General features: G+C 43.3%; 1 protein-coding gene across 3 annotated transcripts in view; it reads right to left on the bottom strand.

The window, feature by feature from the left end:
* HHAT (hedgehog acyltransferase) overlaps positions 1–16,529 on the bottom strand; it is a 363,625-nt gene that overhangs the window by 329,390 nt on the left and 17,706 nt on the right. For all 3 annotated transcript variants that reach the window (XM_029230718.1, XM_029230716.1, XM_029230717.1), the window contains exon 3: positions 7,065–7,132. In XM_029230718.1, coding sequence (XP_029086551.1) covers positions 7,065–7,132 — 68 coding nt within the window. The remainder of the gene's footprint in view (positions 1–7,064; positions 7,133–16,529) is intronic.

Raw genomic sequence — 16,529 nt, 5'->3', positions numbered from 1 at the left:
AGGTTAAGAGCAGGAGTTCTTCATGTAAACAAGAAGGAATCAAGCCCAACGTGTGCTCAGGAACATTCCCTCCATTACTAGTCTGCGGGCTTCTTGCTCTGACCATTTGGAGACTCCTCAGCCCACACCCTCTCTGCCTGGAGGGGCTGGCACAGGACACAAGAATCTACCTCGGCTGAGCAGCCCCTCTGTGAAGGGGCAAAGCTGCATCAAATCCAATCCTCTGTTAATAAGGACGGGCTGAAAATTCACACAAACAGCCACACGTTCACCTGTTTCCATCAGATGGAGGAAGGCAGACACGACCAGAACACCGGAATCATCTTGGAGGAGCTACGGCTTAATGAAAATGAGGTAAGGCCTACACTCTCTAAACCTGCCAGAGTTTAGACACGTGAAACAAAGCAAACATTGCCAGGGGGCCAATGATCCTTCACAGTAAGTGCCCAACCAGACAGCCATGTCCACCTTAACCCAACCGCCACTACTGAATGCCTGCTCCAGCGAGGCAGGGATGAAAGATCCTCTTACATCTAAAACGGTAACTGCTCTATAACACAGGCTCGGGGAGGAGTCCTGGGAATGGAGCTCATAGGAGGGAGAAATCAATGCCAACAGGGGGAGGAGCCGGGGGGAGAGGCGTCAGGAAAGGTTCCACGTGGGCTGTTCCTTGAGCCGCAGGGAAGTGTGCCCAGTCTGCATGAGGATGACGGGGAGGAAACCTCAAGGCATCCTTGGGGAATGGCAGACGATCCTGTTATTTAGTAGCACATGGTTACTACATGGAGGTGAGGCTGCTAAAACGAGGTAGGGCCAGTGGACAAACGGGGCTGAATGTCAGCCACCGAGTCTGGACTTCATACTGTAAGAAATGGGGAGCCATGCATGGTTTTTGAGGAACATTATGAGATATACATTCCAGGACGTTAAGTCCAGGGATGCATAAACCTTGAGTGGGGGAGATCGGGAGAGGCGGGCAAGGTAGAGAAACGCCAAGGCTCCTCAAAGAGTCCTCAGAAGAAATGGCAATGGCCCCAACCCCTTCAGTAACTGTCCCTTGCCTTCTGAATAAAGTCCAGGCTCCACCTATGGAACTCAATGGCCTTTATGATCCAGCCCCTGTCTATCCTGTATCATCCCTTGCTCTCACTCAACCTCCCAGCCAAACTGACGGACTCTCTCAAATCCAGTCCTTAGTCCTGCTGCTCCCTTCACCCATCCTTCCCCAGTACCTCAGCTCTAATTTCTGTGAGTCTGGGTTACAGGCACCTTCTGTTTCTGCATGCCCCGTGAATAGCTGCATCACTTACCTCACTGTCTCAGTATCAGTGTCCCCCGAATTCAGGGCCCAGTGAAGACAGAGCCTGGAAGGTCACAGCCCCCCAGCACCCAGCCTAGAAGCCTCTCACACAGCAGCCACTCAATGAATATTTGTTAAATGATTCAACATAGAGCTTGCTGAGGGTTTTTTTTAAGTATCAAAATACAGAGGAATTTATAAATAAGTTGAATATTAAAATTTTTATAGGTAAAATCTGAGTAGCTAAAAATTTTATCTTTACTTTAGAAACGACCTCTTCTCTCTTAACATTCAAAGACATAAATGATCAAGCTTCCCTTCTCTGATCTTATCTTCTCTTTCTAACCTTCTTGGCAGGCATTGAAAATTCCTCTCTGATTCTACTTCTGAAAGAACGTCTCATTCACAAGTGGGCCCCAATTTCAGAACTGTCACAGGAAGAGATGTCCTCAGGAAAGAAATGAGTAATTGATTACATGTAAAATTCTTCATAATGCATTAGGCTTCTGAGAGCTCCTTTCAGTAGCAATCCATTCCCTTCTAGATTTAAACGTTTCTCTGTAGAACATTATCTCCTTGCCAGACGGGGAATCAACAAATCTTAGCTCTAAAGCAAGGACGTCATCATCCATGGAAAGACAAAATAATGACCACAGCAGCATGGACTGAGGATCCATTCTGTACCAACCACATACATGCTGGGTGTTTTATCATCATCTCTTTCTCCACAATAAGACCTCCCGTTCCCATATTCCAAAACATAAAACTAAGGCTCAAATGAGGTGAATGATTTTCCAAAATGGAGCAAACTGCATTTTGAACTCAAGTCCATCCAACTCCACACCTGTGCTCTTTCCATTATAACAACTATCTTGAATCATAAATAAAAATAGGGGCTTCCCTGGTGGCGCAGTGGTTGTGAGTCCGCCTGCCGATGCAGGGGACACGGGTTCGTGCCCCGGTCTGGGAGGATCCCACATGCCGCGGAGCAGCTGGGCCCGTGAGCCATGGCTGCTGAGCCTGCGCGTCTGGAGCCTGTGCTCCGCAACGGGAGAGGCCACAGCAGTGAGAGGCCCGCGTACCGCAAAAAAAAAAAAGAAATAAAAGGAAAACAAATTCATGATAATACAACCCAACATGGAGCTTCATTCATGTCGGTTTGATTCAGAACCTACTATCTAGAAATATCAAGCAAGGAACATGGCCACTAAAAAGTTTCCTTCATGTTCTTGGGACATCTAGCAAGAACACTAGGCAAGACAAAAGGGAACCACCAAACACCGAGACAGATGGCCAGAACTGGAAAGGCATCGGGCTCGACCTGTCCGTGGCCACACACAGGTTCCCAGCGCAGGACTGCTCCAAGAGGCCACTGGAGCCCACGCGGGGAGGCACTTTCAAGCCTGGAAAAAGAGACATCACGAAACAGGATGCAAACGTCACAGCATATCTAACCCGAACACTCCTTGAGAGCTACACCTACGCAATCTCCCCCACCACAACTGGCGTCTCGGCAGAAACAAGCAGCTTTACACCAAAGGAATGATAAGACCCAAAGGTATTCCTGATTTGGGCTATAATCCTCCCTACCATCACCGGCAACTGGAGGACTGTGGTCAGACCCAGCAACCTTTCACTGTCCTAAGGGAAGCTTCCCCTTGAGTCACCATCACCCTGATACATTCGTCTCCTTTCCAACCACACTGAGCCCCTCTGGAAGAGCATCTTCTCTACGGATGACCTTGCCAAATCCCACCCATTCTGTGGAGCGCAGCTGAAGGTCTGCCCCCAGAAGCAGTGTGGGATTGCTTGTGCCCATGGTGGTCTCTCCCTGCTCTGACTGTCAACTCTGTCCCACTCGGCATTCACGTACATGCCAATCAAGGTGAACTTAGGACTGATGCATTTTACACCAATGTTGCCACCTGGCACAGTGTTACTCACTCTTTCCTGCAGTTAAATTCAGCAAAATACTCACCTACTCTGTCCCAGGCACTGAAGATACAGGACTCATTAAATCCCAGCCCTGCCCCTGTGAGATTCACAGTCTGGTGGAGGACGGATGCTACAAGATAACACTGTACAAATATATTTATCATAATAGGGTACAAGATTCAATCCAAAGCATGACTACACATCACCCTGTTCATCTCCTTCAGATCATTTAGCTCAATCTGTGGCTGTTAACGTTTATTCATTTACTTACTGTTGGTCTGTCCCCACTAGGAGACACTGGGACAGGAAGTGTGTCTGTCTGGTTCACTACTATGTCCCTAGCACTCCACATGGACTTGGGCACAGAAACACATGCGTTAAAAGCTGTATTTGTGGAAGGAGATAAAAAGAGAAGCAGAGAAGTGTCAGGAACTATGCGCATTAAAAAGTCCAAGTTAAAGGTCCACGCAATGCTTCCGTGACAGGAGACACCTGGGCTCAGATGTGAAGTGTGAGTGAGGACCAGATAGGGAAGAGGTGGAGCACAATCCAGAGGAGGAAACAGGATGAGCAAAGGTAAGAAATGGCCAAGTCAGCATGACAAAGCCCTTAAATATGACTGCAGGCCAGCTGTTCTCAAAGAGAGGCGGTTTTGTCCTTAGCGGGCATGTGGTGACTCCTGGAGACATTTGTGACTGTCATGACTTGGTGCTACTGGCATCTACGAGGTGGAGTCCAGGGATGCTGCTAAACACCCTACAATGTACAGAACAGGCCCCCAAACAAAGGAGGTCAGCAGTGCTGAGGTTTAGCGACATTTAAAGACTGGTCAGAGGACATAAAAGCTTCCTTCTAAAGTTCACAATTTCTACTCATGCCTAATTTCACCTTTTGATTAGAATTTAGGCCAGAATAGCGTTTGCTTGCCACCTCCCATAACCTCCAAAGGAAATACTCAGAACCTATTAGGCTTCTGTTTTAGCTGAAATAAGACTTTCAGCAGACATCCATGAACCTCCTGTCACTACATATGGCCCCGGGTCTATTTTATGATCTTCACCAAGGACACAGAATCAATTTCCTTCATCTGTTGGCTATCCACCCTGGCTCATCATTTTCCCTCTAAATTCTAGGACTCCAAACTACTCATCCCCTATGCAGGGTAATGAGATACAGAAAGATGAGGACAAGAGGTGCTCAACACCATCAGATGAATGGATGGAAGGATGGTCAGCAGGACAGAGGAACAGAGATTTTTCAGAATAGAAAAAGTCCTTGGAGCTTTTATCTGAGCCTTGTGCACTGTTCCACAAAGGCAGGGTCGACCTAAACGTTGACATCCACTGCCTGTGCCCATCACCACAGGGGGCTGTCATGGAGAATGCACAGAAGAGGTCATGTCCCCAGGATTCTGAAGCCTTGGCAGGGAGTCAAGCAGCTGAACGTGATGGAGTGGTGGGAGCTGGGAAGTCAGCGAAGACAAAGCCCCTTTGTCTAGAAGTAGCAACACCCAGCAGGGCTGAGCGTGCAACAATGAAATCCATGGGAGCGCCAAACCTGTCAGGGCCTGATCCTCGTTCAGCTTCTCATACTGTCTCACAGTTGCTTCTCTTTAGTGAAAAGTCTCTTAGTCTAAAATGAGTTTGCTTATTTTTGCCTCTGGCAAACATTTCAGTATTATCTGAAATGCCTGAATTATGACTCTAAAATTTTTTTTTAAATCACCATTTTTTTTCTGTTGTAAGAGATCCAATAGCAGTATATTTCTAAAGAGTAGATCCCAGACACTCACAAGGGCTATCTGCTGTTGTAACCAGAGCAGGACCCAGTGGGGCCTTCCCAGGACAAACCCCCCTGCCCACTGTCCTCCGCCTGTCTCGTCTGCAGAAAAACGTAATCAAAGAGTAAGTTTAATCAGAGAAGTGAGAAAATGCAAAAACAAAGGAAAAAGCCAAACAAGGCAAAACAATAATAGTTTAGCCATTAAACAAAGTCAAGGACCTTTAGTTTCTCCTCAGGGGCTATAGATATATTCTGAGCCATATCCTTTGAGCTGTTTTGCAGATACTGAAACCCCCACCAGGTGGAAGAAGTTAACTATATGCTGCCCACAAGCACGTAGACCCCAGACCAATCAGAACCAGAAGGTTGATGATGTTGACTCCTGGTTGCCTCACCACCAACCAAGAATGTCCATGAGCTGATCATGCACCTTGCAACCCTCTCCTCAACACATAGCCCCTTCCTCTTTTCCCTATATAATTTCTGAACAAAACTTGGGGAGTTGGTTCTTTGGGACATGAGTCCACCTTCTCGCCAGGATTGACAGCTACCTCAATAAAGCTACCTTTCCTTTTACCCAACACTTATCTCTCAGTATTGGATTCCTGAGTGATGAGCAGCTAAACCTGAGTTCTATAACACTGTGACAACTCAAATTCCACTGTGACATAAAGCTTCCCAAATTTCCTCATCTCTGAAGTGGGCACAATACCACCCACATTACACGTCTTACTAATAATCCTAAAAAGGGCTTATTTAAATCAGAAACATTTACAAATGGATTCGATGTACGAAAATTAAATTTATATCCAACTTTTCACGGAAATGTCTGGTGGGCAGAACAACTGGGAAGAGCATCATGCGGGGCAGGACATGCTTCCCAGCCCCAGACAAACATGAGCCATGTATTTAATATGGTGGCTCTGTACAGAGCCAGAGCTGGAAGAAAAGGGGCAAGTTACCCTAGAAAATCAAATGGAAATGGAAGCCAGTTTTCTTCAATTCTAAGTAAGATCTGTAACTCTCAAAGTAGGAAGATATCAATACAGGCAGTACCCAGTTTGGAAACTCATTGTCTTCCAAAGTTCATTTGTAAGTCAGGTGCTCAGAACCTGGAGTGCCAGCATCATTCTATGCCCCAAGCCAACCAACAAAAGCTGATTAAACTTACAATATACCTGGCACACTACACACTTAGAGCAAAAACAGTAAAAAGCAATGGTGTGATATCATTTTTTTAAACATATCCAAATGCCTGGAAAAACAAATACACAGCTCCTCACTAGGGTTGACCTGAACCCAAACTATGAGCTGAAGCTGGACGTCATGTGATCCAAGTCATTACTGAAATGGGGTCCTGGAAAACTGAAAGGGGAAGAATGAGAAAAACTCCAGACTCAAGAGGAAAGGGGTTCTGGTGGGACACAGAAAGTAGTCTAACATCTTGCAATCAAAAGAGGAGGGTCTGGTACCTACCCATGACATACTCTGAAGAACAGAAGTGCTAACCGTCACCACTAGGAGAGCAACAGCGGCCACCCTGCCAGCGATCTAAGCAGGCACAATGAGCTGCAGTGGAGGATAAATGGCCCACTGCCACCCGGAACCAGGGAGCAGAGGGGCAGGGGATTCCCAGCATGCTCTGCAGGGTGTGGACGGCCAGGGGCAGTAGCGGCAGGAAGGAAACAGTTCCATAGTTGCCATGAGTTGGTATAGGGAGTCCAGGAGCCACATTTGACTCCAATAGCTATGGCTAGGTCAGGAAGGAACTTCCTAAACTTTACAAAAGTGAAATCTGCATGAACCGATAAGGTTACTGATCCACATCTCTAGTATTTTGAGAGGGGAACATGGGATGAGATAAAGACAAAGCACGGGGAATGCCTTTCTCTACACGGCACACTTGCATCTTTTACAGCAGGAAAGGTACTTAATGTCCAGTCGTTGCTGAGTACTATGGCTGGGTCAACGCCAAATACAAAAGTGATGCAAAACACTGAAACCAGGTTTGAAAATTGAAAAGGTTTATCACTGACCCACTCTGTACCTTCTTTAATCCTCCAAATAAAGTGTCAGTGTCCAGGTCAAATTCTTGGTCCAGTTCCTCTTCATGTTCTGACAAGAAAAACAGTGTGCATTAGTCACGAATCCACATGAAACTGGGCTTGGTTTAACAGGAGAGGTACCAAAGGAAACTGGAATACGTCCTGGAAAAGCTGCCCGTGGACTGAGCTACAGGCATGGAAAGATGTCACACTCCTTCATTTCTGTGACCTCAGTTCCTGGAAATACATGGTGGGGCTGATGGAAATGTCCCTTTAATTTGTCATAAGGGTCACAAAAGGAGAGGGATTAAGCGCAAAAGCTTCCAGCACAAGGAAGCACAGGAGGGATGAGGGCAAATGCCCCACTTGTACAGATGGTGAAAAAAATTTTTCAACAGACCATGCCACAAAATGATGGTGATCATAGCCCTGTGATATAAAGCTAACAAGATTATTGATGGAATTGTATAATGGTAATACATATGCTTACAAGTAAACAGTACAATTGGTTTAAAAATATATATATTTTAAAATCTTATTCAAATACTTCCTAAGGGTGAACAATAACCAGGCGCGGTGTGAAATAGTAGGAGTAACGCAGAACACGATTGGCAAGGCTTTTGCTCTCCTGGGACTTACTGTACACTGGATGAGAGAGACAAACAAATAATAAGAAATTACAATGGTGCTGAAGAATGCCATGATATGGGAGGTAAGGAGTGCTATGGGGGCTGAGTCTGGGGTGTCTATTTGATGTCAATAGGCAGCTGGATGGGCATAGACGGAGCTCAAAACAGCGCCTCAGTTGGAGGTAAAGACTTAGGAGTCCCCAGTATAAGGGTAGCAATGAAGCCTCCAGAATGACTGAGATCACCCAAAAGGGCACAGACTGCATAGACAAGAAAAGAAAAATCCAGTGCTCATCGGACCAACAAACATACAAAAAACACAGAGGACCACAAAGGAGCTACCCAGAAAGATCAAAGGAAAACCAGGAGAGAGTGTGTCACTAAAACATAATCATGAAATGATGCTGGTTTCAGAGTAGGATCAAAGGGCAGATTTACACACACTAGATGCAAACAGCAGCCCCAGCCTCAAACCCCAGGCAACACTGCCCCCAGGAAAAGCAGAAAAGCGAGGCTCATCGAGTACTGGGGCCCAGTGTGCCACAGGGCGCAACTCCAGGACACGTTCACACTGAATTCCTTAAGGTCCAGGAGGTTCTGTGGCTGTGTGTGATTGCCCTGGTCCTTTCTGTTACAGCTGCACACAGGCCACGTTGTGTGTGTGTGTGTGTGCGTGTCTGTGTGTGCGCGCGCTGTGCTGTACACAGACTCAAGTTCCAAGGGAACAACCCACAAACAAGCAGCAAGCTACTACAATCCAACAAAGTAACAGGTCTCTCTGAACGCTAACAAAAACAAGGGGGGAAACCTCTCTGCTTTCCTGCCTCCTCTGTTTTGGCTTCACTTTCCTACAAAGTGCAACCCCCAGAAACAACAGAATTATGCAGCATTGAAACAAAGCAAAAACTTGAGTGCTTCTTTTTTAAAAGGGTACATTCCAAAGCAGTGAAGTTTACAAGCTGAGCAGCTGACTCCCCCAAATCAGGACACACCTCCCTCTAGTGGGAAAAAGGAATCGTATGCAGACATGAAAATTAAGATGAAATCCTGTCTGGCGCTGTCCAGTTGAAATACTCTCTGAGACACATTTATAATTTTAAAGTTTCTAGTAGCCGCACTTTAAAAAAATAATTTTTCAAAGTGAAATTAATTTTAGAATATTTTATTTACCCTAATATGTCCAAACATTATTTCAACATGGAATCAATATTAAACAATTATTAATGAGTTATTTTACATTCCTTCTTCTTACTAATTCTTCAGAATTCCATGGACACATTATCCTTACAGCACATCTCAATTTGAAGTGGTCACATTCCAAGAGCTCATCAGCCACGTGCGGCTATAGCAATGGACAGTGTGGTTCTACACCAAAACCCTCCCTCAGCTTTTGGAGAATTCCTACCAATCACCCTTCTCTGATTTCTTGACACAAACAAATGCTGTATGACGTACATTTAAATTACAACTTAGATCCTTTCATGATACTTCGGTGATCTCTGTCTTCAGACCGTCTTGAATTAGCTGAAGTGTATTGCTATAGGATTTGGTAGAGTTCTACCAAAGTTTGGTTGAATTCTACCAAATTTGGTAGAATTTGGTAGAACGGGAGCTGAGAAACTGTAGTAGGAGATCTTTCCGTGAAGGGTGACGACCCTCAGAACTTCTCTGATTATCCTGCTTAGGTGAGGACCCCACACCCTCACCCTTTCGGCAAGAACGAGATTTCATCATAACTCACATTCCCTCAAGCAAGAGGACGCTGCAAATGGAGAGAAGCCTTCTCTACCTGAGCACTTTTCTCCGCACCACGCGGGCCTGACTGTGGGCAGAGCCAGCCCTTTCTTCTAGGTGCCCTGGTTCCACTTCCCCAAATTCAGCGCTCCACAAAACTGCCTGAGAGCAGAGAAATTAAGCAGTTTCTGCTGAAGAGCCCTCAATACTACGTCAGCTGTTGATTCTTCCCCTGCCCTCCACCACCAGCCACCACCCAACAATGGGATACATCAAAGCCCCATTCCACCTGCTGAGTGAGAGGGTTTGCATTTCGCCAATGAGCTGTGGTGGTAAACAGTTCACTTAAAGCCTCTAACCTACCTACCCTTTCACCCTCAACAGTTTGATGGGAAATCAATTCTGGTGTAGGGTAGGGGTAATTAGAGGGAAGGGGAGGGAAACACACACACACACACACACCCTCGTCTGATACAAGCCGCTGTCGGGTGCACACCCAGCCGTGGCCCAACTGTCCTGCTGTTTCTATGCATTTGAAAAATTCCAATCAGCTCCTATGGATTCTTTACTTCTCTAGGAAGCTGGAGGATATAGCAGACCGTGGTAGTAAATGAGACTGGGGGAAGGGAGCCGAAAAGATGGGCTTCTAACGATAAGAGATTTAATAGTAAGCAACTCTCAAACATGCACAGGTACATGATCATACACAAGAGGGAAGAAAAGGTGCTGGTTTTTCCATGAGATTCTTGAAGTACGTGAGCTCCTTCTCTCTTCTCTTCCAGTTCCCACTCAGGGAATAATAAAGTGGTTTAGAAATAGCCCAAGCAAAAACAAATCATATATGTAAATAGGATGCAAAGCGATATACACACAAATGACCTTCAAATCTCCCTGAAAGAGCTGCTCATCTGCGACTCCTTAGGAATTCTGGGGTCTATCGAGGCAGGCCACCAGGCACACAGTTTGCATGGGAATCCTTAGGGCTTCCTGGAGAGCCAGAAGCCCCAGACTAAGATGGAAACGCTCCAGTAAAGAAAAAGCCATAAGCTTTAACGCAACACAGAGCAAAGGCTGGGGGAGCAGGGGGCCTGAGGAGTGAGGCGCTGTAGAGTCTAACACTGAGGGTTGCCTTCAAATGCCCCCCAGCCCAGGGCCCGGTCCCGAGTCATTGTGAGAGGTTAATCACAGGCTTTAAGAAAGCAGACTCTCTGGAAGCCAACAAGCCCCTCCCTTGAGGATCAGTGTCAATCTAGGAAGAAAACACCAGTGCAAGCCTGAGAGGAAGGGGTGGGCCAGGAGACTTGGAATTCCAGTAGGAAGGCAGCGACTTGACGGTTTCCTATGACCCTGGCCATAGGTAACATGGAAAAAAAAAGATCAAATATAACTCGAAGCCCTGCCAAATAGAACACTCGGAGTCTTAGCTGCACCACAGCACAATTAATGCTGGCTATCTAGACAGGCTGTCCAGACCTTGCCCCCTGCACTTGGGTCCTTTCACAAAGCTGTATTAACTGAAGGGCCCCTAGTGGTTCTGTCCATGGGCAGCCAGCTCACCTGGTTCCAAGGGCATAGGCCACCTGTACAAACACAGGACTGGTAGCCTTTGTTTCCCTACCCTGAACTGGGGCCACCAGATAAGTAACCAGCCGTCTTGCAACCAAACTCCTAATCACAGAAGCAAGTGGGAAAAATTACCTCCAGATTGACAAAGCCTGTCCCCTATGACAGGTTAGTATGTTGCATGAACGACATAAAAGAATTAATCCATAAATGAGCTGCTATATCCTTTTCTCATAAGCTGGGATTAGTGACAAGTGATAAGAAAAGGCATGTAAAGGAACAAACAAAAGATGAATATGCTCAACTATATTTGCATCCCACTTTAAGAACACCTACTATAAAAAAAGAAAGAAAAAAGAAACTGGAGGCGGCAATTCAAATGATTTGCTCCATATCTGCTTAAATATCAGGGCTCTCTGGTGTCACAGAGTTTACTTAGAGAAACATTAACTGCTTGTCACTGAAGATTAAAGAAATGAAAATAAAATACCTGTGAAATAAAAACTCAAATCAATGGAAAGCACAGTTCCTTTTATAAAAATATCTCTAACTGCAAATTTTCAGGAAGATAGCTACTCCATGAAAGGTGAGCCTGGGCTCTGTAAAGCCAAAAAGATCTAGGGTGGCTGCTGTTCATCAGAAAGTAATCACAGAGAACAGAAAAATGGGAGAATTTATAAGTAAATCCAAGAGCGTGTTCTTCGAAAAAGAGAATCAACCTACCAAATAGACAAAACCTTTTTAAATTTCCTAAAACAAGGGACACACGTAGAATTCAAAACATTTTAAGAATATGACACACAACCGTACATTAATACATCTGAAAATTTCAATGAAATCGAAAAATATAAATTACTCACACTGACTTAAGAAGAAAAGCTACGTATACCAATAATCCTGAAAGATACTGAAAAGTTTTCGATAGGTCTACTTCCAAAGAGACTCTGTGGCTAGACAAACTTACAAGCGAATGATATCAAACTCTGATGCCGACACTTTGTATACTACTTAGACAGTTCCATAATATTGGCGGAGTCAGTGGGGGAGCTTCCCCATTCATTTCAAAAACTTAACAGAATGCTGATACTGAAATCTGAGGATGAAACAATAAAACTATAGGCCAGTTAATCTCACTTAGAAATTATTAATATTTTTTTAAACACAGAAACAAGCAGTGTATTTAAAAATAGCATAGTCACAGTAGGTTTGTTGTAGGAAACCATATGAACTATGTTGGAAATATGATTATAATATCAATAGGTTGAGAAAGGAAAACTACGTAATCATCTGAATAGATACTTTAAAAATGGATAAAATTCAACATGTATTGCTGATTTTAAAGTTTTAGTAAAAGGGAGTTAGACATATTCCTTAACATGTTTTTTTTTTTCCAAAGAAAAGCTTATTCGGCGTTTCACTAATGGTAAAAATATACGGCTTTCCATTAAAGTTAGGGATAACAAAATAAGGACAGCATTCTTTTCCAACTAGTATATTGTTCTAGAAGTCCTGGCTAAGTAATAATAGATGAAGCAAAACCATTATCATTATGTGTGGATATTATCTAAGTACAAAAACCAGGAGAATCAAATGATAAAAGCCAGTGGAACCCTAAGAGAATTCAATAATTTTTGGAACATAATATAGAGAAACCAAAATAAACAACTTTACTATAGACCAGAAATAATCAGCTAGAAATTATAGAAAATATAATTGGAAAGTATCCCAATTATAAAACGAAGAAAAAGACTTATAAATAATTTTAGGAATTTTAACAGGGCCTATTATGAAGACAACCATGAACTTTTTTGAAGGGAAGTAACAGAAACCTTGAGAAAAAAATACCATCCTCCTGGATGCAATATTATAAGATTGTCAATTATTTACAAATTAATTTCTAGGCTTACTGTAATTCTGATTAAAACCCTAATGAGATTTTTTTGGAACCTGCCAATTTCAAACGTATCTCGAAGAATAAACCAGTAAGAATAGCTAAGAAAAGAATGGAAATAAAGAACAAGGAGTGGTAACTTGCTCCACCAGATATTCAGACATTTAAAAAGCAAAAATAATTAAAACAGCACAGTACTGATGTAAGAATTAATTGAGAAATCAATGAAACAGAAAAGACAGCCCCCATACTGTGTGTGTATGCATGTGTGCATATCCATAAAAGAATTTAGTAGATATAATAATTTAGTACATGATCAAGACTGCATTATAATTCAATAAAGAAAGACTTATTAAATAGTGTTTGGTTACCTATTTGGGAAAAAAAGTAATTTAACTCTTCACACTTCTTATCAATATACCAAATACATATGAGGTGGATTGAAGAATAAAGGCTAAACTTACTGAGACTACAGTAAGATGGACATTCTCCAATAGAAAACGTGTTAATTGGCACAGCCTTCCTGGAGAACAGTCTGGGTATGTCTATCAAGAACCTTAAAAACATTCATGTAGTTTGACTCTATACTTCCTCTTCCGGAAATCCTTCTGAGAAAAACAATCAGGTACAATAAAACAGTACAAATAGATTCCTCACAAAATAAATGAGCTAAGCATTCAACTCATGAAGTTGGAATGAAGGAACAGAACAAACCCAAAGAAACAATAAGGAAGGGAATAATCAGATAAGGGCAGAAATCAATGAATTGGAGAAAAAAAGAAACAATTGAGATATCTAACAAAGCTGAAAAGATTAATAAGATCTCTAGCACAATTGATCAAAGGGAAAAAAAGTAGGACGGAGGGAGTGAAGGAGAAGATGTAAATAACAAAGTATACAATGAGAGAAAGGCCAACTAGAGAAACAACAAATTTTTTCTAAGGTAAGTATTACAAACCACAATATACTAATCAAGTTGAAAACCTCCATAAAATGCATAGATCGCTAGAAAGCTACAAAATGTCGAAATAGGTACAAGAAGAAAGAAATTTTGAATATAAATCAACAGTAAGCTGAAACAGTAGGCCATGACTTCCCTTTCCAGATGCTTTTCCAGGTGACCTCCTATCACCAATGGTTTTCACTGATGAGAATTCAACTGTTTTCATTCCAAGAACTGCATTAAGCTGATATGAACGACAAAAATACATAGCCCTCTTTTAGGCAGAGGCATTAATTCTTTCAAGGTTACTGCATGACACATTGTATCTTTCCTCAAATTAAGTGCAATCAGAGAGACATAAAAGTATTTCTACATGTTCTAAACCATAAGACACAAACTTAATGTGGCAGGTTTGGATTAGCCACAATACTGCAGAATACCAGGGGAGAGGTCACCAAGCATAGAAGATCACCACTACCACCACCACCCCACCCCCAAGCATTTCCATATGACTTTGACACACTCTATGTAGACTCTTGGAAGAGCTGAGTGGAAGAAGGGCTGTTCTGTTCAATCCTTGCTGTGGATTTACCAAGAGATCCCTTGTGACTAGGGCTGTTATAATCAGTCTGCTGTCCCTAATGGTCAGACCACCCTGCTACTGCTGATGGGGAAGAGAGCAGTGAACGAGATGCCTGCTCTGTGCCCAGAGGAAGCAGCCGTGTAAGTGCCCACCCGTGGCATTCCCCTTAACAAATAAGTTCTGAGCCTCTAGTATGTTCTAGGCCCTATATTTGCTCCAGAAACAAACACCCAAAAAAGTTCACAGAAGAGACAGTTTTCCCAGTGGATCTACTTCCATAATTGGGTTAAGTGGCACTTTTTCCTGAATTAGATAGTAAGACGTGGAGTCAAAAAAACTCAACATTGCGTTAAACACACTTTGGCAAGGCAGGGGGATCTGGCTTCCATGAGCTGAATGGAAAAAGGAAGAGAGAAATAAGACACTTCTTGGGAGTGGCCACTTTGGTAATGATATTAAGAGAAAAAGCCTGAAGGATAAAAGAAGCTCCAGGCTAGGGTGTGGTCAGTAATAAATCAAACAGGATGACAGCCGCTGGATCAACTGAGATGCAGAAAAGTTCTGTATTCTCCACAGAAGGATCCCCTCCCACCTCCATCCCAGTAGCTTTCACCACATAAGAAGGAAAAATTTTGTTCCAGTGGGATAAAATTTTAAGGTTTGAACTTTTACAGTATAATGGATAAAAGGGCTTCTCCTATAAAGCAAGCTGCTTTAGGAAATTAAATTATCAATAAATACGAGTGGCAGAATAGAATAAAATATTGGGTCTAGAGTTGGACAAACCTGTTCCATTATTTATTAGATGTGTGGCCTTGGACAAGTTATATTTTTCAACCTCAGTATCCCCATCTGGGTAAAGAAGTATAACACCCATTGTGGTAGAGAGACTCCAAAGATGGTCACCATCAATTCCTTGTCTCCGTGTCTATGTGCACTGCTCCAGCCATAAAAAGCCATAGTCCTTCCTCCCCTTGAATCTGGACTGGCCCTATGATTTGTTTTGACCAATAAGTGAGGCAGAAGTGACCTACTCAACTTCCCAGATTGGGCTTTAAGAGATCTGCAGCTTCTGGTTTTACACACATGCAATACTCCTTCTTCAAAGCCATGTGGAGAACCACATACAGAGAGCCACAGCATTCCAGTTGACAGCCTCCAGCTGAGCTCTTGGCTGATAACCAGTCATGTGAGTCAGCCATCTTGGACGTTTCAGCCTAGCTGAGCCACCAGATAATTGCAACCCAGCAACAACACACAAAGCAGAAGAACTGCCCAGCTAAGTCCAATCCAGATTTATTAAAAACAAAGTCTCACAGAACATGAAACTCGATCAATGTAATCCATCAAAACAACAGGCTAAAGAAGAATTACATGATCATATCAGTAGATGCACAAAAAGCATTTGAAAAAATCCAACACCCATTTATGATTCAAAACTCCCAGTAAACTAGAAATAGAGAGGACCCTCCTCAACTGAGTAAAGAACACCCACAAAAACCTACAGCTAACATCATCCTTAATGGTGAGTAACTAGAAGCTTTCCTGCTCAGATCAGGAAAAAGGTAAGGATGTTCCTTCTCATCACTCCTTCTCGACACTGTACTGGAGTTTTAATTAATTATTAATTATTAATATTATAATTTAATTAATTATTAATAACTCCTGGAATTAATAAGCAATTATGGCAAGGTTGCAGGAAACAAGGTTAATATATAAAGGTCAGTCGCTTTACTATATATCAGCAATGGGGCTTCCCTGATGGCACAGTGGTTAAGAATCTGCCTGCCAATGCAGGGGACATGGGTTCGAGCCCTGGTCCAGGAACATCCCACATACCACGGAGCAACTAAGCCCGTGTGCCACAACCACTGAACCTGTGCTCTACAGCCCACCAGCCACAACTACTGAGCCCATGTGCTACAACTACTGAAGCCTGCGCACCTAGAGCCCATGCTCTGCAACAAGAAAAGCCGCCACAATGAGAAGCCCGCACACCACAACGAAGAGTAGCCCCCACTTGCTGCAACTAGAGAAAGCCTGCATGCAGCAATGAAGACCCAACACAGCCAAAAAATAAATAAACAAATATATATATCAGCAATGAACAAGTAGAATTTGAAA

The sequence above is a fragment of the Monodon monoceros genome, unplaced genomic scaffold, assembly GCF_005190385.1.
Source record: "Monodon monoceros isolate NGI ecotype Baffin Bay Population unplaced genomic scaffold, NGI_Narwhal_1 Super_Scaffold_18, whole genome shotgun sequence".
Classification (NCBI taxonomy): domain Eukaryota; kingdom Metazoa; phylum Chordata; class Mammalia; order Artiodactyla; family Monodontidae; genus Monodon; species Monodon monoceros.
Note: the sequence above shows the minus strand (reverse complement) of the source record. Positions and strands in the feature narration are given on the sequence as shown.